The sequence below is a fragment of the Blastocystis sp. subtype 4 genome, assembly GCF_000743755.1.
Source record: "Blastocystis sp. subtype 4 strain WR1 chromosome Unknown seqid_0011, whole genome shotgun sequence".
Taxonomy (NCBI): domain Eukaryota; class Bigyra; order Opalinata; family Blastocystidae; genus Blastocystis; species Blastocystis sp. subtype 4.
Window position 1 is genome coordinate 62,416 of NW_014569536.1, and position 23,765 is coordinate 86,180.

Here is a 23,765-nt window from a genome sequence, read left to right on the forward strand (position 1 = left end):
ATTACCGATAGACTCCATTTGCGTTGAATCTACCAATGGAAGGACTCAGAGTTCTCATTAATTGATTATCGAATGACCAACAGTGATAAAGTTATCAACGTAGGCGTGTTTAATAGCATTTTTGGTAAGTTGTAGTTGTGGTCTTCGATCGATAAAGCCCTTCTATCTGAATTAGATGCAATGAAAGTATCTGATTATTGGACGTATGAATCTGTGCTGTGCAGTTATATTTCAGGGTTCTTTTACACCTCTTCTTTGAAACAATACAGTTTGAAGAAAGTGCGGCTCCCTCAAAACGAATACGTGACCTGATTATTTTAATGCGGTCTCTGATTATTTCTCCTGATATTCTTCAACCTAGTTTCGAGAAGAATACGATGTTCAAACAATCAGCGTCAGCATTCTATGAGGCATATTTACAATGTGCTGAAGAGAATAGTTACCGGTTTTTGCTCCTTCGACTAGTTTTTGTGGATTTTAAGCAGATTGTCTCAGATTGCCCTCCGGAATACGTCACAATCCCTCAACCGTTTATTTCCAGTCTGGCTAATGTTATGTATGTAGAAAAGAAAGTGATCACCACTTTCTATACAACAAAGCTTGAATCAGTTCATCGTATTGTTCAAAATTATGAGATATATGCAGATTTCTGTTCAGTGTCTCCACTTCTGGCAATGCAGTTGGCTGAAACTTATCCCCTCTGGCCAAACCAGCATTCCTTTGATGGACTTGGCCTGGAGAAAACTCCTTTCTTTGCTCAATACTTCTTGTTCCGGACGGTCTCCTCTCCATTGTGGGTGAATGATCAATTGACATTTGAAAGAAGCTCGATTTCTGACAATGAAATGAAGATCCTCCTTGACCAGCAGACACATAACATGGAACGCATTCACAAAGCTCAACACACGATCCTCCTCACCTTCCTCACTGCTTCCTATGTGTCACGAGATTACGTTCTCTCGTATGTAGCAACTCTTACAGAGGCTAATGTATCTCGTCGAGCTAATCCTGTTGGTACGGTTACTGGTGATGGACTTCTTATGAATCTCTCTACAGCCCTGTTGGAGGTGTTACGAGAGACACTTCTATCTGAGCCTAATGAAAAGTTTGCCCAACAATTCTTTCTCTATCTCTTTTCCGATCTAGGTAGAGTAGATTTCTTGAAACGCGATTTCCCTGCAGATCTGACATTACGTACACATCTGTTTAACATTCTAAATTGGTTGCGTCCAGAGAATAGTCTGGCTAGACGATGTGATTCACATTTATGGTGGCATGTGTTGAGAAGTAGTGTCACCGAGTTAAATCAAATGTTGGATGCTGGTTTAGAATGCAAACCTCACACATCCTTTGCACAGTTCGTAAGGGCGATGCACATGTCCGCAGATAGTCTAACATTCTCTCCTGCTATGATCCAACTGAAATCCTTCTTTGATTATTCTTATAACTATTTCATCACGGGAATTCAACCTTCTCGTATTATGCCTTCCTACTTTCAGACTGTTACTTGTTCAAATTGTAAGAAAACCATCACAAATACTCCGTGTTATCGGTGTATCTGTTGTACGTCATATTTCCTATGTTCAGTTTGTTATCTACAAGAAGTGACAATGGTATGTGAAGCATTCTGTCCTCCTTTCACTCCTGAAGTACGTGAACTCTTTCTCTCATCTGAGGAGGTGAGTCGGATCGATTCCTCCCATAACCCTTACACACATCTCTTCACCGAGCTTCGTCGTTCTACTGTGATTATGAGTAATCGGCCCGTCTTCATGCTCACTCCTTCTTTCTCTCCACAGGTGCCCAATGCCTATGAGGCAATGAAGAATGCTTCTCTCGAGAACTCCTCAGAAATACAGAACAGCCTTGAAACTGTCGGTCAAGGACAAGAGAATGTGTTGGAAGATGAAGTCTATGAATACTGGAGTGGGAACACAAATGACATTCTTAAGAAGTATGGAGATACCATCTGTCTCTGTGCAACACCTTCTCATTGTCATTGTCATGGTCCTGTTACTCAGGCTGTTCGTCGTGCTAGTCGTCCATCTCCTATTCCTGTAGAAGAAGTCGTTGGTTATGGATTCACTATGCATTACCAATGTTATTACTGTAAGACAACACCAATCATAGGGACTGTATACTATTGTCTTCATTGTGCATTACGCTTATGCAAATTATGCTATGAACAGGATATGAGTATTGGGAATGGATTCCCTGGACATCAATGTAATCATGTCTTCATTCTCATTTATCATCCTGTTCGTGAGGACTGTCTATTAGAACATAATCGCAATGATATGCGAACAGTACCAAATACGGTGACCACGATTCCTAACTCACTTGCAATGTCAGGAGTTGTGTTGGATACATTCATGCCTACTAGTGATGAGAAACATAAGAATGAGGGGAATCTCTCTATTGAAGTCTTCATGATCACACTTCGACTTATGATGGTGGGACAAATTGGATTCTTTCAGGCATACGATATGTTCGATCAGTTACAACGGTTGAATCGAGTAAAGAGCTTGCGTACGATTCAACTGAATGTGGGTCATTCCATGGACTATTACCTTGGTCTATCAGAGCATGTCTCTTATTCCCTCCTCCTTCTCTTCACCTTTTATACTCCTCAGAATCATCCTTTTCCTAGCAACCTTCCTCTTCACAGTATTGTCACAGATCATATCGTGAAAGTGAATATTCCATCAAGCGAAAGTAAGTCTCGTCTCTGGACTCTCGTCATTGAGAATGTGGACGTAAGCCCAATATTTCAAGTGTTAGCTCCATCAATGCTAGATGTTGTAGGTCAAATAATTGAATATTATATGAGACAATCATCAGTCTCAAAAGTGAAGAAGGATCTATCAGAAGGTAAACTTGATTATAGTCTGCTTTTATTGTTACTATGTTGTAATGAACATGTTGTAAGCAATGTAATATTACGATTTGATGTCATTCAAACACTTTTTAAAATGTGTACAGTCTCACGAGAGAAAAATGAAACGGTATTCTTGTTTGAGTATCCACCTATTCGGCATCAACTAATGATGTTCACACAACGTGCATTCATTGACTCTGTTTCCTTCCGAGATGTTGCTCGAGCTTCTCTTCTTCAATTGCATGTTAACAAGATTATGATTCTCCTTCTACGGAGTTCAACAGTAAGAGAGTATTTTAATCATGACTTGTAGTGTGGAAATACAGGCTTACTCGAAGTTCAGGAACTGCAAAAGTACTGGGGATATTCTTCAGATCTATTCAGTGAATACATTAATGATGTGGTCAGACAAGCAAGCAATCAACAGGATATGCTGAATGATCTGACTCAACGACTCATAGATGCAGAGACTTCTTCACGAGTAAGTCATTGAGAAAGAAATTATGTTCAGTTATACGCATCAATCAAGATAACAGGCCAAACAGTCATGGAGAATGTGAAGACGTCTGTAAATCTCTTTGTGCGATTGATTCTCTGTCCCTCATCACGATCTGTTATTCTTGATGGTTATATGCTTCGTCGTACGACACGTTTTATGTTAGTGGTTCTCTCATCTCTTGCCAAACCTCTCTTTGTTGATAATGTTCCCTTGTTACAATCAGCATTGAGACTACATTATGAGAAATGGCTTTGTGTTGTATTGGAGGAAATTCTTCAACTTGTTCATTATTCACCACGTGTTGATGAGCTTAATGATGAAGTGAAACCATCGGTGGCAGTTTCATTGGATCCAGATCCAATGTATCGAAATGCTGTGATTATCGCTCTAGTTGAAGATGATGGACTATTTAATGTGGACACATTTACTTGGGCATTGGAGTATTGTCAACATCACTCTGTTTTGAGTACCCGACGTATGAATGAGTTGAATGGTGTGGTCGACCTAATCCGATCCTATGATCATCACTTTGAAGCACTAAATCATGTATTAGATGACTGTCCCGAGGAGTTTTTGGATAGCGTAATGGATACCATTATGCAGGATCCAGTTATCCTTCCTTCAGGAAATCGGGTAGATCGAGGGACTGTTGCTAGACAACTCACAGTAAATCCAATCGATCCGTTTACAAGAGCGCCTCTAACAATGGAAATGGTTAAACCTGATGAAGAATTAAAATTGAAGATTAAGCAATATCTACAAGAAAGAATGCTTGATCTGAAAAAGGGATTAGTAAATTTGGATTAGGATTGTTTGTTGAACTCCCGTGATTTTATTCAGGTTTGACGAAAAACAGTAATAGGTACACAGAACTCATGTCTGGAGTTGGTGAAGTTGATACAGACTCAAAAGATAGTAACAAAGAGGATTGGGTGAGGAAATGGAGAGATTGGTTGATACATTTCCATTCATTTCCAGATTCTCAACACATGACCAATATTGATGTGACAACAGGAAGAATGAATGGAATCATTAAGAATGGAGAAGAAGTAATTGAAGTGAAAGAGAGAGATTGCAAGTTGGAATTGATCATTGGCAATTTGAAGAGTCATTCAACCAGAGTCCAAAGAAATGGTAGCGAAGTGGATTTAAGTGAATGCAAAGAAGATATCCTAGATCTAAGTGCAGACGGAAGGCGGTGGGAAGGAACTATACATGAGAATTTACCGTTTGGATATGGATGTTTGTATAATGAGGATAATGAGCTGGTATTTGAAGGATGGTTGATCAATGAAACCAAAGTATGCTATGGAATAGAGTATTGGAGTGACACAGGAGCAGTGAAATATGAAGGCTGCTTGTATGAAGGAATGAAACATGGCTATGGAGTATTGTATAATCGTTTGGGTTCTGTTGAGTATTCTGGTTTCTTCAATAACGATTCTCCTATCATTCCAAATAAGGAACTAACCCTAGAGAATGATTCTCCCTTCCCTTTTCTTCATTCTCATCTGGAGTCTCTTGTGATTGGAGACGAGTATAATCCCAAGATTACTTCATTATTGATTCATGATTGTTATGCTTTGAACCAAATCACATTCGGTTCCTATTGTTTTCCCTATGTTGAATCATTTGAATTGAAACGTATGTTTGAATGAATGGTATAATAAGTCAGATCTTCCATCTCTGAAAACATGTCAAATAGGTGAATGGGCATTCCGACTCTGTCATGATGTTGTTTTTGAGAGTAATTCTATGAACAGATAATGAGTCAGATCTTCCGAACCTCGAATCCCTCATTTGTGAAAGAGGTACCCTTCTTGGAGATGATCGAGATGAACGTATAACAAATGCAGATGAGCCTTTCTATTATAAGAACACTTTAACGATGAAGAGTAAGAATACCAGTGAGATCCAACTCAGATCTCCCTTCACTCATATCCTTCAAGGCAGATGATCTAGTAGGTTATTATATTGGATCAGTCATCTTGGAGAGTAGTTTATTTTCATCTTTTTGTCATTAGACATTCCTAATCTTACTCTTGATGGTATGGAAATCGGACAATCCTTTTGTGGCTGGTCCTATGAGTACAGTTCTATTAGTAATATCTATGACAATATTTGACATAGATTGTGATGGACTCAATCAATACTTCTCTTTCCATACTAATGCAATCCCTTTACCACATTCAGATCATACTGTTCCAAAGTACGTATTATGGAATTCCATAGAGGAACTCGAGCGTAAAACGGATGCAGTTGTTCTTGGTCTAATGAATTCGACTTTCTTTCATTCAACTGAACTTGACTTTTCTTTATTCACCAATTTGAGACAGCTTTCTATTGGATATAATTGTCTTATTAATGTGCATCGATTAGTGATTAATGACCTGAATGAACTGGAGCATATCTCAATCAAAGAGAATTCATTCACACTGTATAATCAAGAGATAGATGAATCGACGAATGGATTCTTTGTTTGGAACTGTCCTTTGCTGAGACAAATAGAGATTGGTAATGAATGCTTTGAGAAGTATGCTGTATGTGAGTTCACAAAACTCCCCTCTCTTCAGTCCATTCATGTTGGAGAGGATTGTTTCAAACATGTTCGATCCTTTGAACTGAACAGTACGATTGCATGATTGTAGTCATTGGAGATTTCCCTTCTCTTCAGACTATAGAATTAGAAGATCATGCATTCAAATACTGTCAAGATATCATGTTCATGAGTAATGATTGGTGATTGATATACATGAGATCTTCCTACACTGGAGTCTATCTCACTAGGAGGATCTGTATTTGGCAGTGACGATCGAGAAGCTCGTCAAACCATAGATGAGGAACCCTACAACTATAAGAATAGTCTAACACTAAAGAGTAGGAACATGAATAAAGTGAACCAATAAGATCTTCCTTCTCTTGCAATGTTCAATGGTACAGGGGGGAATTTTGAGTTTATCGGAATAGTGGCACTTCAGAGTAAGATTGATGAGTTCTTATTACCAGATATTCCGAATCTTGAACCAAGCAAGACGAGATTTGGGTGTAACGCTTTCCAATATGTATATACACTTCATACAACAAGTATGTTCATTTTCTATCTCTTATTTAGACGCTGATGTACTTCAAGAGATAATTGAACAGAAAAGTGACTATGTCATATCTTCAACTTAGTCTGATACATATCAAGCTTAGGTCTATCTGAGTGCAATATGGAATGAACAAACATATTTTCTTTTCACTTGTTTCCTAATGAACACTATCTTCTGTTATAAATATAGGAGGCAAATTCATACAAAATGATGATAGGATGTCCGCACGAATGAAAACTGGTGCATGCACGAATTTGTAACTCTTCATTTCAGTTTCTACGCCATAACAATGATTGTACGATTTCTGTCCGGGGAAACTGTTACGATGGATATCGACAAAAGTAATACCGTTGCTACTTTGAAGAAAGAAATCCAATCGGTCACTCACAACTTGGAGTATCGTATTTCTCTTCTTATTGATGGTACTATCCTCGATGACGACAAGACAATTGACTTTTATCGTCCGTACATTATCTACGAGATTACATGTAGACATTACCAATACAACTTCCATAACAGCCGTGAAAACGATTGAACAGCGAGATAGGGCCCTAGAATCACGGGAGAAAGAAGTGGAAGACTACCTGGTTTCTCTCTGTAAGAAGATTTCGGATTCCAAGCCTACAACAAAAGAAACCGATGAGAAGGTGATTCGAGAGTTTGAAACGGTGACAATGGACAAATGCAAATATGGATTAACCATGTCTATGGAAGAACTTGTGCCTATTGTTATTTCCAATGATGAATTATTAATGAAGTTTACACGAATTGATTTGTTTCGGAAGGTTCTTCAAGATCTTCCTCTTATGAAAGATATTATATTTACAAATCCGTTGGTAATCAGTTTTCTGGATCTCAATCCTGGACTACGAGAATGCCTTGAAGATGACCAACTACTTCAGTCCCTTGTGAATATTGTATTGACTCCTGAATCCATACTGAAGAAGCAAAAGCATGAAGCAATTGCAGAGATCATTGAGCCCAGACTTGGACGAAAACTCGTGTTCACATCTGCACAAGTAACAGATTCAGAGTCTAATCACCTCTAGAAAGAATGTTTGAAGAAGAGGGAACACAATTACCGACTCTCTAGAAAACCAGTAGTGCTAACAGAATGTAGGAGCGGGAGAGGATTGTTATATGTAGCTCAAAAAGCCGCATTCCTAACGATTGTGAGGAAACATCCTAATGTGGTTGTTAATGTAATGGAAGTTGGAGTCTGTGATATATAGTTTATAAAAACTACACCTATATACCGAATGCTGATCAAGCAGAATCCAGAGTTACTGAAGAGGATCCTGACTCCCGAAAGACTAAATATCATCTTCTCTATCGAAAACATCACAAAAATCATGGAGCTAAATCAGGGAATAGATGAAACTGTAAATAGTAAGCGAATAAAGCGGAGTTGATATGTTTGTTTCCATAATCTTTCTCCCATGTTGGCCCGATCCCTTTTGTTGAAGGCATTGTCGAGTAGGTGAGTTTGCAAGTTCGATAATATCGTAGCTCGTTCATTTACCACGGTTACTGCTGCAATGGTGAAACAGCTCCGAGATCTTACTGGAGCTCCTATGATGGATTGTAAAAAGGCCCTTCAGCACGAAGGTGTAGATGGAAACCTTGAGAAGGCAGTAGAAGTCCTTCGCAAACAAGGAATGAAACGAGTCAATAAGGTGAGCTCGAGAACAACTACCCAGGGTGTCATTGCATCTGTTGTAACAGAGAAACGAGGTGTTATGGTAGAAGTAAGTTTGGAAACTCGTTTGAATAATAGCTCTCTTGTGAAACAGATTTTGTTGCTAGAAATGAAGTGTTCCAGAAAGTTGCTAGTGACATCTCTAAAGTAGTGTTTGATACTGGACTTACCAATGTTGCGGATATTGAAAAGCAGATTTTACCCAGTGGTCTGTCTGTCGATGATAGTTTGAAAGAAGTGATAGCAAAACTGGGAGAGAATATTCTCCTTCGCAGAAGTTGTTGTGTGGAACCTGCTACATCGAGTAGTATTTTGTGTTCCTATCAACATAATTCTGTTGGGCCAAATATGAGTCAAATTGCTACTCTTGTTTCGTTCTCCATTAAGGGAGATAGTTCGAAGGTGGATCGAGATGCACTCCATAAGATTGGAATGCATATTGCTGCCGCCAATCCTCTCTATCTGACTCGGGACGAGATTCCGGGAGATGTTCTCGAGAGGGAAAAGAGTGTTATTATGGATTCGGTGAAGAAATTGAATAAACCAGAGAAGATCATGAATCGTATGATTGAAGGGAAGATGGGAGAATTCTACAAGCAAAGTGTGTTGATGGACCAGTTATATATTTTGGATGAAAAGCAAGGTTCGATTGCGAAGATGCTTCAGAAACTGGGAAAGGAGACTAATTGCATTTTGGGGATTGAAAAGTTTGTGAGAATGCAAGTGGGGAAGTAGTTTTAGCTAGTGTTTGTAATAAACCTGATATTGGTCTAAGTGTTCAAGAATCTGCTGCAATTCGAGTAACTGGGCTGATAAATCGACAATTTCATTCCGAATCTGTTCTATAATACTGCTTTCTAGTCTCGTCAGAGAATCGAGAAACATACCACTTTGATATGGATAGTCATCTTGTAGATGTTGATCCTCATCTAAGGGAAGTTGGTCCTCATCATCTAAAAGTAGTTGACGAGTATCGTCTAGAGGGAATGCCTCATCGTCAAAACGGGATGGGCTTTCGTCATTCACAGACAACTGGTCTTCATTCTCCTGACTAGGCATCCGCTCTCCAATTTCTACATCCTGCTCAACAGGAACAGAGGTCTCTGTTCTAATTCCACACACATAGGGAGAGGAAGCCTCAACGCTGTAGTGACACATAGCAATCTCGTTAACTGACGACACATAGAGAGGTTCAGTCAGAGATGCATCACAAGATATCACCACCTACAATTCAAAGCAAAAGTATCTCTCACTTCTGTCTCGCGGCTGACCTCCCCTGGACAGAAATCACCATCTGTCATTAGAAGACGGACTTCATTTGATTGAGGCGGTTCAGTATAAGATTCCCAGATTCTATAAATCAGAAATTACATATAAAAATACCCAATACACCCACGGAATGAAGACTCACCGACTTCGATCTGATTCACAAAACGGTAGGGACATACAAGAAATTGATACCGAGAATCTACATACCGAGCACATATAGATGAAAGTGGACGGAGTTCTTCAGGTCCTATGCATCTTCATTTGACACCATTCATACCACTAAACATCACTGGTTCTCGCCTCCGAGGGATATTCATATCATCTAGAGTCGTATCCATAAAACTATGCGAATCAGTCGCTGGATCTCCTGACTGATTAGATGAAGTTGCAGATGGATTATCTGCATCTTTATATGATGATTGCGCATTTCTTTCAGCGGCAAGAACCCATTTGGGCTTCCTGTCCGTTATTCGGACCATTACAGAGGCAGACGAATAAAATAACAATACAACAACAAGAATCCAGAATATCCGTCTCATTTCTAGATCAGAGTGATTCTCAATCATGAACGCAGCCATTCAAAGACTGCTTTATATGCCTCCAAAGTGTACATATAATCCAAATTCCTTTGGAAGTTGTTCTTATTACGAAATGTAGAGCATTAGACATTGACTCACTAATAGTGATGAGCACATTCCAGTGATGTACATCAAGTCTCTATATTCAGCTCAATACACTATTGTGTACAGTCATGCGAATGCCGAAGATATTAGTCAATTGTTAGTGGTTATTACTTAGTTTCATATTATAGAAGACATTTCCTACGTTGTATGTCTCATCAGGTCTACTGCGATGTTGTGAGTTATGATTATCCTGGTTATGGACGGAACACGTAAGCATGCTATTATATCAATAAAGCTAAGAGAACCACTCTCGGAACAAGCAGTCAAGAAAACTGGTGTTAGAGTTGTGGAGTATTTGGTGAATAGTTTGCGAATTGAACCAGAGAGAATCGTTTTGTAGTATTACTTTAGGAGAATGAGTTGTAGGTTTGGTCATTCTCTGGGAAGTGCCGTATCCCTCTATACCGCTGTTTATCTAGCAGAACAGTCCAATATTCGCGTAGGAGGTGTTATTCTCCAGAGTTGTTTCACATCGATTTATCGAGTTGTGAGTAACTTTCGGACGACTTCAACTCATGATATGTTTCCCTCTTGTGATATTGTACAGATTCGAATCAATTTTAACCCTAGATTGGACGCATCTGTTGTCCTGTTTGTATGATTCATGGAAAGCATGATGTGATCGTACCCATTTGGCATGCCAAGTGGATGTTTATGAAAACACCTGAGAAATATCGTTATAAATGTCTCTTTGTGGTAGAAACGGAGATTGAGGTTGAGGAATAGGAAGGAGCAGGACATAACAATATCGAGAGTTGGTGTCATCCAGAAGCCGCATACTACCGTTTTATTAGAGAATTCTTGGTAAGTGAAAGGAGATAGTCAATTCTCTATAGGAGTACTTAACGAAGTTTAAACTAAAATCGGAGCTACTTCAGGAGTCAGGTGTACTTTGAAACTCTGTTTGTTCATGATCACACATCGCTTCTTCACTCCTGACGTTTAGAATGGATGATATTTTCTCGACTACAGAGAATAATATCATTGTCGGAGACCCAGAAATGGGAAAGGTTGAAGCCTTTGTGCGAGGCGGAGTCGCTCAGTGCCAGTAAGCATGTAGTATGCACTTTCTGACTGTAGGAAAAGCAATGACTATCAGTTTACCGAAGAAGAATCTCATCTGATCACCAAGTGCCAGAAGAAGAGGAAACTAAGAACAGCTTTTATTGTTGCAACTGGTGGCGCTGTTTCCATTCTTGGAAGTATCTTTTCTGTAAGGAAGGAAGTCATTTTGCAGAATGTATTAGTTAGTATGTTTTGTTATTATAACTGACGAATAGTTACCGGTTTACTTGCATTTGAAGAATGGGTTCAGAGCTATGGCAATTGTCTTATGGGATTGTGCCAGTTACCTAAATCACAGTTAGCTACGGAGATGAGGAAAAGGTTTTGATGAATCTAGAAAATTATGGGTAGAATCTTCACGGAACATGGCAAGTCACGAACAGCTGAGTTTCTCAGAGAGTTGGGTTATAATGAAAAGTGAGTGTTTGCTGAATTTTTGATTGTAGAAACCTGGAAGAGCCCGTAGTGCAGTCTGTACCTTCATTACGTCCTTATTTTATTATTATTTGATAGATAGAGAAAGGAAAACACGTGGATGTGAGTTTAGATACGGCTCTTCGTGATATCACACTTGCTTCAAATCTCAATAAAATGTATGTCCAACTGCTTCTTTGAATTTTAGGCAACGCTACTTTTCTGCTGATACTCCGGAAATCAGTCGTATTGATACTATTACTTCAATCGTTTACACAACTCCTAATCATGAAGTCCATGGTTCCAGTTATCACATTCAAGGTAGTTTACATGATGTTGTAACGATGATTCGTCGTGTAAACCAGGAATATCAGTTTTCTGCTCAATATCAGAAAGGTTATTTGGATAGACTAGAATCCTCCATTATTCGTGCAGGAAATATCTATTCGGGTCAGGTTGTTGTTGTAGCAAAACCTGGAAAGGCGGTGAATATGGGTGAGATGATACGAGGAGTGAAGGCGAGTCCACAAAGTCAAGAAGAGGATCCCAAGAGAAAGGATATGGAAGTGAATCAGGAGAACAGAGGTATGGAGATGAATCAGAGGAAACGTGAGAGACAAGTTCGTGAAGCAGCAATCATAGCAAGTGTAGTAGAGAAACATGCATCTCAGGAATATCATGGGACCGGAATCGCGCCTGCAGAGAAAGAGGAGAAGGAAGTTTATCATGGGACTGGAATTGCCCCTGCAGAAAAGGAGGAGAGAGAACAATATCATAGTACTGGAATTGCCCCTGCAGAGAATGAAGAGAGAGAGGTATATCATGGGACTACAATTGCTCCAGCAGAGGAAGAAGAAAAGGAAGGATATCATCGTACATCGATTCCCCCTGTGGAGGAAACGGTTCAACCACAAATCACTTCTTGGGAATCACGACCATTTGATATCAATCAGTACATTGGGCACGATGAATGGAATGGGTCTGTCGATGAGTCCCACATAGAATCAAAGAAATATGTTCCTTTCTCAAAGAGAAGACATGATCAACTACACAAACGACCAGATCATCGAGTTACATGGGAGGAAATACGTCGTCAAAGGTTCATTGTTTCTTAACAAACAGGTTAGTAAAGGAATTTATTCTGTCTTCAAGGAATCTTGGTACTTTTCCATGGCAGCTCGTTGATAAGTCATTGTCTCTTTCATTGCAAATACTTGCTGCATATCATTCTCTGTTCGTGCCTCTTGCAATCCCTTATCCAACATCTCCGTAGCATCGTCCATTTCTTGACACAACATATGCAACTGAGCCATCTGGAGATACACACTAACACACGACTTGTCAATAGTCATAGCCTTCTTTAACAATTTTCCTGCTCCTAAATAATCTTGCTGTACCTGCAACACCAAGTTGGCCTGATTCACATATGAATACACCCAACGAGGATTCTCTTTTTGTGCCTTTGCAAAACAGTCTTCAGCTTCCTTCATACGACCCATCGACATATACAGTTCACCAAAATGACTCAGAACTTGAGCCTTATTAGTGTCACCACATGCAATACCCCGCTTCATGCTCTCAATAGCACTATGAATCAACTTTCGTTCTCTCTTTTACCCATCCACATTACCCATGTTCATATAACAGAATGCAATCTGTACATATGCGATAGCAAAGTTCGGTTGAAGACGTGTCGCCTCCTTCAAGTCCTACACCTCATTTTTTCCCTTCTTGTCTACACTCAATGACTTCTCGGTATTTCCTTCTAAGAAATACATCTGACCACGATGGAAGTAACCATCACTCTCACTTGGATTGCACGACACAGCCTCATCAAAGATCACACGATGCTTCTCATCTCCCAACTCTAACAGACAAGACGCATACTTCACCAGCATATTCACATTCCGATCTCCACTCTCATATAAGGCCTTCAGAATGGGATGAGAAGAATTTACATCACCACACAGACTCAAGAAGGTGGCTTTCTCGAGCTGGGCAGTCTTCAGTTGAGTACACCCATTCTCTGGGTCTGCAGCCTTCTTAAAATCTTCAAACGCCTCATTATACATCTGCTGACTCTTATACTGTCCTCCACGCATCAACAGCAGGTCTCCCTTTGACTTCTGTTCATTCTCTTCAGGATAATGCTCAATACGACGAGTCAACTCCTCCAATGGCAGATGTTCCGAATTGTAACAATCACTCTTCTCACTCACAAGGGTACTGAAGTAAAAAGCAAGGAACTGCTTGGATGGTAACGTGGGTACATAAGAGGAATCAGTACGACGACGCTCTTGTTCCTTCTCTACATCCTTCTTCGCCAACACTTGAATTGCTGTCTCCATACCATCAGGAGTAGGTTGAATATCGCCATGAGTAAGTGTGTCTAACAGATAGCAGTAAGAGAAGTCGCGCATTGCATCTTCTGGACGATCGAGACTCATTTCAATGGTTGCACGAGCCTTGTAGGCACGAGAGTACTTACTATCCAATTCAATACACTTGGTATAATCGCTAACAGCTTCTTCCAAACGGTTCTATCCATCATTATTGAATATCAAGACTACGAGCTTCTTCAGGCAGGAGGCACGAGAATAGATGAGAGTCTTCATCTGACTGTTATTCGCAGGAGAGGCTTCAATAGCCTTATTGAATTGAACGAGGGCTTCCTCATACTTCTGAGCATTGAAAAGTTTCTTTGCACCGTTGTAAAGATCGACAAACGAAGTACTCTTCTTGGCAGGAGAAGGAGTGGGTACAGAAGCAGGAGTAGGAGCAGATGAAGTGTCTGGAGCAGGTGCTTCAGTCTCTGTAGGGACAGAAGAGGAACTCGGAGATGAAGGGATGGATGTTGTAGACGATGGAATCGCCTCAGACGCGGGGATCTCTTCTACTACAGGAACCGAAGACACAGATTCAGGAACGATAGGAGAGGCAGAAGTAACCGGAGAAGATGCTCCTTTTGCTACCTCTTCTCCACCAAGATCCTTCTGTTGATTCTCCACTTCTACAAATCACTTACGGAGAAAAATCCCAATACCAGTCTCTTTCTCAGTCTTATCGTTTCTCTTCGTCTTATTATTCCTTCTTCTGTAAATGAACACTGCGAGAGCCGTGACTAAACCTAGAGCAGTAGCTACAAGAACAGTCGTTTTCTGATCTAGGTCATAAGCTCTTCTATCATCACACTGCTCACTCGAATTGGACATTGGACAGAAGACCTTTAGTAAAAGAAATACCTACTTTTGTACTCGGTGATCACGGGAATTCTACTTTCTTTATCACCTACATCTCCTTGAAGAAGATCCTTGTTGGAATTATACAGAATTAATCCATTTCTTCGGAACTATTGACTGCAATCATATTCTAAGAAGCTATAATCCCAGCCCTTATAAGCCAATCCCAAACAAATAGCTTCCATTTCATCTCTTCTTATAACATCTACTTGTTTTACCTAATTCAGTTTTGGTTAGGGATTCAAGACTAGATTGAGAATCCCCTTTCTTTTAGTTATTTGACCAAAGATAATTACTTCTTGATCAGTTTGGATCATGATTGAGTGGTATAACATCATCCTATCTCTTATCGCTATTATTGGGTATGCTAGGTTCTCTGATGCTAACTAATTATCTAGTTTCTCCATATGTATCTTTATTCTTTCTTCTTTGGTATTCAACTCGTTTCTTCTGTTTTAGTTCTGGAATCTTATTAATTATAGGGTGATTACTCGATGGATTGCTTGGGTTCGGTTTCTAAGTAGTCAAGATCAGGATCTAGTCCGAGGTTTTCTTCTCTCCAATTGCCAACATATATACAAGAAGAGAATTCGTGGTAAAACAAAATGCAATTATCTGCGGTACTACGGTTGTAAGTTGCGCGAGACAATTATTCATCTCCCTCTTCATCGTCATACATTGATTCTGGATTTGGATGAGACTCTTGTCTATTCTTGCAGATATTCTGATCTATCGTTGATGATCCCATCACTAGAGAGTATTGGTGTAACGATATTGCGCAACAACAAATATGTTAGTTTTTATGTGTACAAACGCCCTTATCTGGACGAGTTTCTGGATCGTGTTTGCGAGTGGTTTAACGTGGTTGTATTCACGGCTGGAGAGAAACCTTATGCTGATGCTGTTCTGAACGTTATTGATCCGAAGGGACGAGTTCGAAAACGCCTCTACAAAGACGATTGCATGGTAATAAATGGCACAGTGGTCAAGCGAGTGGAAACTGCATGTTCTAATGCTGCTTCTGCTATGATTGTCGATAACAACCCGGAGTGTTTTCGGTATGATAAATGTGTGTATTGGGTTAGAGTTTTATTCGTAGCGAATGCCATTCCAATCAGTAGCTGGTACGGCGATGGCAAGGATAAAGAGCTACTACGGTTACTTCCCTTTTTAGATCTAATGAGGACGGTTGACGATGTGCGTACTGTTTTATCTCTCAACAAGATCATTTAAATCTTTTCCTCTCTTTGTTGAAACAATTATTCAATTCATTTATTTTGGATTCTAGGAGCGGGTTGAATAAATGAACTGAATTAATGGTCTCTAATCATCAATTACCAGTTATTATTATTATGGTCACTTGTTGAATCATTAATACACTTCAATTAATACATTCTCAAATCAGATGGTTAAAGAATTAATATCAACAAACAAAACCAATTCACTCCCTTCATGTCAACCTCCAATCCCATATGATCGTTGATCATCATCTCCAATTTATCAGGATCATAACCGACAATGCGGTCTAGTGTCTTTCCTCCTTTCAGTAACACGATAGTTGGGAATGCATCAACATGGAACATTGTCGAGACTTCTCGTGTTTTATCTGCATCAACCTTCAAGAAAATCACTGTAGGATGTGTTACAGATAGATCATCCAGAATCGGAGCCAACATCTTGCATGGACCACACCAAGAAGCATATATATCCAACACAATGAGAGTATCTGGGTTAATCGAAATGACTCGATCCAAGTCCTGTGTATTGCTAATAGGATTTACATTGGTTTTGAAGACTCGATTCTGACGCAAAAATGATAAATACTCCGCACTCACTGCCTTATCTTTGAAACCCATGGTATAGAGAGCATTTAGATAATCACTGGGAATTGTACTCATCCTCTCACTAAGCTGCAACTGCTTGACACACTGAATACGGCGCAAATATGGCTTGAAGAAATATGGATACAACTGAAGTGAAGCGTCAATATCGGCAAGGGCCTCTTGATATCGCTTACTGTTCATATAACATGCAGACCGATTATTTAAAAACACATAGCCACATGCAAGTTCCTGTTTCTGACATGCTTCCAAACCCTTCGAATACGCCACAATCGCCTCTTCAATCTTCTGCCGACTTACCAAGTCATTTCCTTCCTTCTTTATCTTGTTCAGCTCTTTACAAAGCTTGTACTTTTGTCCAAAATGATACGAACTATCAGGATCCAACTTATATGCCCGTGCATAGATATGTTCAGCACCTTCAAAGTCTCCTGACTGTAAAGAAGCATCTCCATACAACTCAAGATACTTCGATTCTTCTCCTCCTAACATCAAACACCGCTTTGCTAGTTGCTTAGCTAAAGAAAACCGTTGAACGCGCATCAACAACTTGATCTTCAATTCCAAGGCTTCCTTATTCTGTGAATCTGATTTCAGATACTCATCAATAGCTTCAATCGCTTGAACATATGATCTATTTGCTAGGTCATAATCACTCAAGCATACTTCTGAACGTTGTCAAAATGATCGGGATGGTCCAGTAAATCCTCAATTGTCTCAAACATGTTAAAATCAATGGGATTTAGAATTCTACTACTCACTCCAGAACCTTCCATTATTCCATAACCCTTTCTCACATTCATTCTGAGTTACATGCTGTTCAATCTTTGAAATGCTGACATAAATGCTTCGACTCACTTGTTTACCAGATTCTCAGTTACTCTCTCATGTTCATTTGCTTATCAAATATTTTATTCTGCAACCGTTGTTTTATACAAGAGTGTCTGTAGAATCAACAGCAACTTAGATCTATTTCGAATTCTTCCTATTGGTCCTAACTGCACTTATCTATGTGAAAGGATAACCTAGCACCACTTGTTTTGGGAAACAATGTACTAAAAGTATGAATTCCTCAAGATATCCATCCCGCTCGTATCTTGAGATACTGGAGATGGTATTGGTATTGTTTCTGCAGGTTGCATGCGAGGAGCGTTCCCACGATAGGGAGCTTCTGAGGGAATGATATAGTCTTGCTGATAGTTCACTTCCGTTAAACCAGACTCGTCTGGAACTTCCTCCCCTTTTACATCTTCAGTACATTCAATCAGTACACGTTCCTTCTCAGATGGCTCTTCATCGTAATAGTTAGAGGCATCTGTTCCAGTAGTATTCAACTGTGCTGGAAGAATGAAATGGACATCTGTATTATTCATATATACAGTATCTCCAACAGCAAGATGTGGATCATCTCTACTTTTGGGCCACCGAAGCACATAGTATGGATGTTCCACTTGACCAAACACTTCCATAATACGGCCAACAGGTTCCATACTCTTTTGAAACAAAATTGTATTTTCTTCAATCGCTCTAGACATTGATGTTGCCATGCGAACTCACTTTGCATTCTGCCCTGCGTCAACAATGTAACTGGAATCGAGAACATGAGAAACAATACCAGCTCGAACAAGTAACATGTTGAGAGTTGGATCAATATTGTACTCTTCTACTTCGATTTTATCCATAGAAATCTCATGTTCTGTACCTATTATATGAGAATGTTACATCAAAGGGAACGGGGAACAGTTTCAGGATCATCATCACTTTCCATACAATGAATCTCTTCATTCGCTTGTTCATAATCCAGTGGTTGTTGGATGTCTTGGGGGTTATCACTCTCGACTTCCATAACAGGAGCTTCATCCTCAGAACTATTCCACCCGCTGCTGATGTCTGAATTGTCTAAATCATCCAAATTGATTTCATTTACGTCCATGGAAACAAACAATGCTAAGACAATAAATAACGTACAATAATCGCGATGGCACTGACAACAAGTGCAAGTACAAGCACGTAAAACTGTTGCCACTTGACACTTTTTCGATCTCCACAATACACATGAAACAGAGAGAATCGTGTTGCTGCTTTGTTCTCTTTTGTCTCCGAATCCTTCCCATCATGAAAATTCAAATTTCCTACAATGACACATAATCGCGAATACTCATTGCGAAGTATTGTTTTCAACCGCTCTATAATGGGTTTTTCTTTCTCACAAAAACAAAGATTTCGCATCTACACATCACACTTCCATTATATCGTTACCTCCTCTGGATCATTCGTTAGATCATAACATTCCCATTCACAAAGACTTGTATCCTCTTTGCCCGTCTGCAAATACGCACAAGAACGAGGATCACTACTATAGTAACATAGTTTCAGACACCGATCTTCCGTCTCCTCTTGGATTTGCGTTATGATTGCTGCTACTGACCGTTTCAACGTGATATGCTCCGTGAAAGAGTGTGACTCTTCAAATACTGAAGAGAGAACAGAGAAGGAGGAAGCTCGTGGCAACGGCATGGCTACATCCTCATTCTGATAATACACACATTTCAGTTGTCGTTCCTTCCCACACTCACACAGATTTTGCCCCACTAGCGTAGGAACCTTCTTATGTGTGGCCGTGAGGATCTGCTTCATCTCGTTTGCATCTACGCTTGCCATTGAGAGAATCGATGGTAGGATATCGATTGAAGAGGTCATGGAACTGGCTGAGTGCTGTTGCAATGAACGTTGAATGGAATAGAACTGTGTAGGCACGAAGATGAGACATGGAACATGAATACTCTGATTGTAGGCATTGTAACAACATCCCCACACACCATGATCACCCTCACAGTTCCCATTCACAGAGGTCAGAATGATGATTGTGTCACCTCCATCACTACGGAGTACTTCTTGAAGTAACTCTCCCAACATCTGGTCCAGTCGCTTGGCATTGTCCTCATATTGTTCTTCAACTCCTATCTTCACCACACGCTCACAATGTTCCATAAACTGTTTCTGTACCGCAGGACGTCCTTCTGGAGCTTCTCCTGACCACGTATTACGGTTCATACGCCTACTTCGATCTCGCTGACGGATTGTCGTCACATCATGCATGTTCCCGAAGGAGAGACTCCCACTAACATAACAGTCATTATCTCCACCTTCGCTATCTCGCTCGACAATCTCCTGACAGCCATCACTGACCTCTGCTAAGTTCGGCATGATATCTGGATAACTCACTACCAAGGCCCACGGTGGTGGTTGGCTTCCTCGTAAACTCTGAGCCGACATGACCGACTGACGTCGACGTACGTACTCCAGAGCCTCACTCGTGGTCTGCAGACTGCGCTGATACCAATCACCTCCACAATGCGCCTCCCATCCCTGGAAGCCAAATGGCTGTAAATCCTCCCCTGTATCCCGTTCCACACCCAGGAGGTCTAAAAGTGGATGTTCCTGGAATGCTTGCACTTCACTAAGTCCCCACTCTCCCTTATAGACGACATCATATCCCGATTGCGCCAAGTAGTGACCCATCGTCGGCACTTCGTCTACTTTTAGCTCGCTGCGTGCTCCAGTCTTCTCCAGTGATGTACGTACACCATGAACAGGTGGTAGCTGACCAGTAAGGACAGTTGCCCTGCCTGGACATTCTCCTCCTGCAGCTGAATAGTGATTCGGCAGCGATATAGCCGTATGAGCGAAATGAGCAATATTGGGATATTTCACAGGCTTACCAATCGATGGACTAGATAATATTCCTCTCCAAAGCCTACCTGTTACTACGCGAATGCATTGGATGAGGACGACGACGAATCGGTGTCTTAATGTCTTCCTCACCATCCAGTTGGAGGCCAAAGGATCCACCCTCATTCATCTGATCCCAGTCCAATAGACCCGGAGATGAAGGCTTCATATAACTATCACTTAGGTCGGATTCGACAAACGAAGGGATCGGAAGAGGACGATCATCACATGGAAAGACGTCACTTCGAGGAATATACCGCTGAGTAGACTCTTGCACGTCTCTAAATGATACACCCGACATCAACACGAGCAGGATGTTCGGATGCTCTCCGACTTCCTTCACACTCTTCATATTCTCTCGCTCCTGGTGAATAGCAGCGACAAAAGAATCTAAACAACTGAAGATTTGAGAGAAGGCCAGATGAACTCCTCGACTTTCTAACGTACAGTAATAACGGTCTCGAATCTCATTCAATGTATTCTACAGGATAATAAGAACCAACAGAAAGCTACTCGGACCAGACCGACAGATGGCTCTATCTGACTATATAGAGATTTCCTTTTACCGTCATCCAGTGCTTCAGCACAAGACTCCAGGAGGTCGATCAAATCGCTGAAGCAGAGATACAGTCTCCGAAGACTCATAATGCTCTTTGACAAATCTGTCTGCTTCGCGTTTGTAGGATTATTGGAGTTACTGGAAGAAGTCGTCACCAAATCACTATTGGATCAAATAAGGATTTCATTACCACCTCTCACCAGCAAGATTTGCAGAACTAGAATGCCGACTTGAACCAGAGTCCAGAAGACTCACTGCACTGTCAACAGCATTTGCGAAGGTAACAAGGTCATAAACATGTTTTCGAACTGTCTGGAATGTCATAGGGAATTATAGATTTCGTACCAGTGGAAGATGACCCAATGTAACAAGAATTGTATCCACGTCCATTCACAGAGTTTTATTCGCACTTCAATCAAAGAGAAATAAAAACCTGAGAATGGTATAGATTTGTATGATAATACTCTCTTGTTTCATTGGACCCGAATTTGAATTCAACACATGCGGATAAAAAGGAATTTGAATGATTAAGAAACATATCATAGTAATTCTACAACATCGACTAAATTGACCTTCTTTGTTGGAACTTCGATTTTCATATGCTTCAACAAAGCAATTGCAAGCATATGTTCACACTACCAATGACCAGAAATGGAAGAGAGTACAAATACAATAGATTTGTTCGCAGATAAGTTGGACGCGAACTGAGAACAATTACAGTGATCGGGAAGACAAAAACGAATCGCCTCATTCTTTCCACTTTTCTACATATTATTAAGAGATTCAACATCGAACTATAAACTCGTAGAATACAATACTATCTGGAATGGTGATAACTCTTTTGATCAGCTTTAAATCGATCAAACTCGTGGCTTTCTGAAGTTGCTTCCCTTCTACAATTAGTGAAACGTCTCGGAAGTTATTTCCATAATCTAAGTCATATGTCAGTTTCAAACCAACCTTCAAGAATCCAATTTAAAAGTTGCTGAGAACTAGGTAACCTTTGAGAGACTGTCTTCGATGACATAACCAAAGAGGATTAAAATGAGATAACTGGATTACTAAACACTCAACTGCACCAACAAGGAGAACAGAGTAATTGTCGATCCTTCGTTCTCACTTGCATGCATGTCGTAGTGCATGACAAATAGGTATTAAAGAATAGTGTGTGTCGGATCTTGCATTTCGTTGATTCTCACAATTACTCCGTGGTAAGAGTCATATATCAGTAAATCATGGATATTATCAAGAAAGTGGTGAGTAAGGAGAAGAAGTTCTTCGGAGATAACAAGAAGGGTAGGTTGCGTAGAGAGAAGAGTGATGAATAGGAGAGCTCAATGAAATGAAAGATCAGCTTGCATCTACAAATATGGATGAGAAGAAGGACGCTTTGAAGAAGGTTATTGCTCTGATGACTGTGGGTCAGGATGTGTCAAAGTTGTTCATTGATATCATTAACTGCATGCAGCAGGGAGACATTGAGATGAAGAAGTTGGTGTACTTGTATTTGATCAACTATGCTGATGAGAAGCCTGATTTGGCTCTTCTGGCTGTCCAGTCATTCATCCGTGTATGTGAAAGGAGGATGAAAATGATAGAATAGGATGCTTCAGATCAGAATCCTTTGATTCGTGCTCTTGCTGTTCGTACAATGGGTTGCATTCATGTGGAGCGTATTTGTGAGTATTTGACGGAGCCTCTTCGTAAGTGTATTTCTGATTCAGTTGGTTGCTATATGATGAAGTGATGAATAGGATCCTTATGTACGTAAGACTGCTGCTATGTGTATTTGCAAGCTGTATGATATTAGTCCGAGTCTGGTGGAGGAACAGGGTTTCATTGATTCTCTTCATGATATGATTTCGGATGAGAATTCTGCTGTGGTGGCAAATGCTGTGGCTGCTCTTTGTGAAATTCAGGATAACTCTCCTCGTGAGGTGATGAAGATTACTACATCCATGTTGCAGAAGCTGACTGTGGCTCTGACTGAGTGTTCGGAATGGGGTCAAGTGTATATTCTGGATGCTTTGGCTCGTTATGAACCTCGTGATGAACGTGAGGCTGAGGCTGTGATTGAGCGTATTCAGGCTCGTATGCAGCATAGTAACACAGCTGTAGTGCTGAGTGCTATTAAGGTGATAATGGTGTACATGGAGCATATCACTCGTCAGGATAGTATTCGTGCTATGGTGCGTAAGATGGGTCCTCCACTTGTGACTCTTCTGTCGAATGAACATCCTGAGATCCAATATGTGTCGTTGCGCAACATCAATCTGATTGTACAGAAGCGTCCTGATGTGTTACAGACAGAGATTCGTGTGTTCTTCTGTAAGTATAATGATCCAATCTACGTGAAGAAGGAGAAGATGGACATTATGGTGAAGTTGGCTACTGAGCGTAATATTGAGCAAGTGTTGACAGAGTTCAAGGGATATGCTCAGGAGGTTGATGTGGAAGTGATTCGTAAGGCTGTACGTTCGATTGGTCGTTTGGCTATTCGTCTGGAGAAGGTTTCAGAGCGTTGTGTGAAGGCTCTACTCCAGTTGATTCAAGAGAAGACCAACTACGTTGTCCAGGAAGCTATTATTGTGATTCGAGATATCTTCCGTCGTTATCCCAATAAGTATGAGTCCATCATTGGTACTCTTTGTCAGAATCTGGATACATTGGATGAACCTGAGGCTAAGTCAGCCATGATTTGGATCATTGGAGAGTACGCAGATCGTATTGACAATTCAGATGAATTGCTGGAGACTTTCCTGGATGGATTTGATGATGAGCCTCCAAATGTACAG

At 40.4% G+C, this 23,765-nt stretch overlaps 14 protein-coding genes across 14 annotated transcripts in view; 8 read left to right on the forward strand and 6 right to left on the reverse strand.

Moving 5' to 3' along the window:
* Positions 1-320: 320 nt before the first annotated feature.
* On the forward strand, positions 321-3,191 carry JH06_0163 (hypothetical protein; the record flags this gene model as incomplete). Its single annotated transcript, XM_014674338.1, has 1 exon — positions 321-3,191. One exon carries the CDS (start codon positions 321-323, stop codon positions 3,189-3,191), a length of 2,871 nt encoding a protein of 956 aa, XP_014529824.1.
* A 117-nt stretch (positions 3,192-3,308) lies between these two features.
* JH06_0164 (E4 ubiquitin conjugation factor) lies at positions 3,309-4,184 on the forward strand (the record flags this gene model as incomplete). The annotated part of the gene is made up of 2 exons (XM_014674339.1): positions 3,309-3,359; positions 3,390-4,184. The coding sequence occupies 2 exons, from the start codon at positions 3,309-3,311 to the stop codon at positions 4,182-4,184; spliced, it is 846 nt and encodes a 281-aa protein (XP_014529825.1).
* Positions 4,185-4,366: 182 nt separating this feature from the next.
* Positions 4,367-6,551, forward strand: JH06_0165 (hypothetical protein; the record flags this gene model as incomplete). Its single annotated transcript, XM_014674340.1, has 10 exons — positions 4,367-5,021; positions 5,053-5,124; positions 5,153-5,272; positions 5,301-5,372; positions 5,402-5,479; positions 5,508-6,005; positions 6,035-6,106; positions 6,135-6,254; positions 6,285-6,461; positions 6,490-6,551. 10 exons carry the CDS (start codon positions 4,367-4,369, stop codon positions 6,549-6,551), a joined length of 1,926 nt encoding a protein of 641 aa, XP_014529826.1.
* A 207-nt stretch (positions 6,552-6,758) lies between these two features.
* On the forward strand, positions 6,759-7,701 carry JH06_0166 (hypothetical protein; the record flags this gene model as incomplete). The annotated part of the gene is made up of 4 exons (XM_014674341.1): positions 6,759-6,957; positions 6,989-7,488; positions 7,519-7,585; positions 7,616-7,701. The coding sequence occupies 4 exons, from the start codon at positions 6,759-6,761 to the stop codon at positions 7,699-7,701; spliced, it is 852 nt and encodes a 283-aa protein (XP_014529827.1).
* A 207-nt stretch (positions 7,702-7,908) lies between these two features.
* Positions 7,909-8,903, forward strand: JH06_0167 (translation elongation factor EF1B; the record flags this gene model as incomplete). Its single annotated transcript, XM_014674342.1, has 3 exons — positions 7,909-7,945; positions 7,979-8,217; positions 8,247-8,903. The coding sequence occupies 3 exons, from the start codon at positions 7,909-7,911 to the stop codon at positions 8,901-8,903; spliced, it is 933 nt and encodes a 310-aa protein (XP_014529828.1).
* Positions 8,904-8,909: 6 nt separating this feature from the next.
* Positions 8,910-9,775, reverse strand: JH06_0168 (n-acetylglucosamine-1-phosphotransferase subunit gamma; the record flags this gene model as incomplete). Its single annotated transcript, XM_014674343.1, has 4 exons — positions 8,910-9,392; positions 9,422-9,521; positions 9,552-9,684; positions 9,715-9,775. The coding sequence occupies 4 exons, from the start codon at positions 9,773-9,775 to the stop codon at positions 8,910-8,912; spliced, it is 777 nt and encodes a 258-aa protein (XP_014529829.1).
* A 942-nt stretch (positions 9,776-10,717) lies between these two features.
* Positions 10,718-11,016, forward strand: JH06_0169 (alpha/beta hydrolase fold domain-containing protein; the record flags this gene model as incomplete). The annotated part of the gene is given in 3 exon segments (XM_014674344.1): positions 10,718-10,834; positions 10,847-10,924; positions 10,957-11,016. The coding sequence occupies 3 exon segments, from the start codon at positions 10,718-10,720 to the stop codon at positions 11,014-11,016; spliced, it is 255 nt and encodes an 84-aa protein (XP_014529830.1).
* Positions 11,017-12,735: 1,719 nt separating this feature from the next.
* Positions 12,736-14,811, reverse strand: JH06_0170 (mitochondrial import receptor subunit tom70; the record flags this gene model as incomplete). Its single annotated transcript, XM_014674345.1, is given in 5 exon segments — positions 12,736-13,186; positions 13,217-13,299; positions 13,315-14,139; positions 14,170-14,609; positions 14,643-14,811. 5 exon segments carry the CDS (start codon positions 14,809-14,811, stop codon positions 12,736-12,738), a joined length of 1,968 nt encoding a protein of 655 aa, XP_014529831.1.
* Positions 14,812-15,153: 342 nt separating this feature from the next.
* JH06_0171 (dullard-like phosphatase domain containing protein) lies at positions 15,154-16,071 on the forward strand (the record flags this gene model as incomplete). The annotated part of the gene is made up of 3 exons (XM_014674346.1): positions 15,154-15,200; positions 15,321-15,907; positions 15,938-16,071. The coding sequence occupies 3 exons, from the start codon at positions 15,154-15,156 to the stop codon at positions 16,069-16,071; spliced, it is 768 nt and encodes a 255-aa protein (XP_014529832.1).
* Positions 16,072-16,247: 176 nt separating this feature from the next.
* JH06_0172 (thioredoxin) lies at positions 16,248-17,404 on the reverse strand (the record flags this gene model as incomplete). Its single annotated transcript, XM_014674347.1, has 2 exons — positions 16,248-17,313; positions 17,346-17,404. 2 exons carry the CDS (start codon positions 17,402-17,404, stop codon positions 16,248-16,250), a joined length of 1,125 nt encoding a protein of 374 aa, XP_014529833.1.
* Positions 17,405-17,734: 330 nt separating this feature from the next.
* Positions 17,735-18,361, reverse strand: JH06_0173 (putative H/ACA ribonucleoprotein complex subunit Gar1/Naf1; the record flags this gene model as incomplete). Its single annotated transcript, XM_014674348.1, has 2 exons — positions 17,735-18,206; positions 18,237-18,361. The coding sequence occupies 2 exons, from the start codon at positions 18,359-18,361 to the stop codon at positions 17,735-17,737; spliced, it is 597 nt and encodes a 198-aa protein (XP_014529834.1).
* Positions 18,362-18,926: 565 nt separating this feature from the next.
* On the reverse strand, positions 18,927-20,580 carry JH06_0174 (sulfatase; the record flags this gene model as incomplete). Its single annotated transcript, XM_014674349.1, has 2 exons — positions 18,927-20,412; positions 20,441-20,580. The coding sequence occupies 2 exons, from the start codon at positions 20,578-20,580 to the stop codon at positions 18,927-18,929; spliced, it is 1,626 nt and encodes a 541-aa protein (XP_014529835.1).
* A 929-nt stretch (positions 20,581-21,509) lies between these two features.
* On the reverse strand, positions 21,510-21,997 carry JH06_0175 (hypothetical protein; the record flags this gene model as incomplete). Its single annotated transcript, XM_014674350.1, has 4 exons — positions 21,510-21,605; positions 21,642-21,734; positions 21,784-21,902; positions 21,931-21,997. The coding sequence occupies 4 exons, from the start codon at positions 21,995-21,997 to the stop codon at positions 21,510-21,512; spliced, it is 375 nt and encodes a 124-aa protein (XP_014529836.1).
* A 342-nt stretch (positions 21,998-22,339) lies between these two features.
* The window catches only part of JH06_5532 (hypothetical protein), a gene marked incomplete at both ends in the record, with an annotated part of 1,917 nt that continues 491 nt past the window's right edge, over positions 22,340-23,765 (forward strand). Inside the window, 3 exons of the mRNA XM_014674355.1 lie at positions 22,340-22,540; positions 22,574-22,693; positions 22,725-23,759. Coding sequence (XP_014529841.1) covers positions 22,340-22,540; positions 22,574-22,693; positions 22,725-23,759 — 1,356 coding nt within the window. The remainder of the gene's footprint in view (positions 22,541-22,573; positions 22,694-22,724; positions 23,760-23,765) is intronic.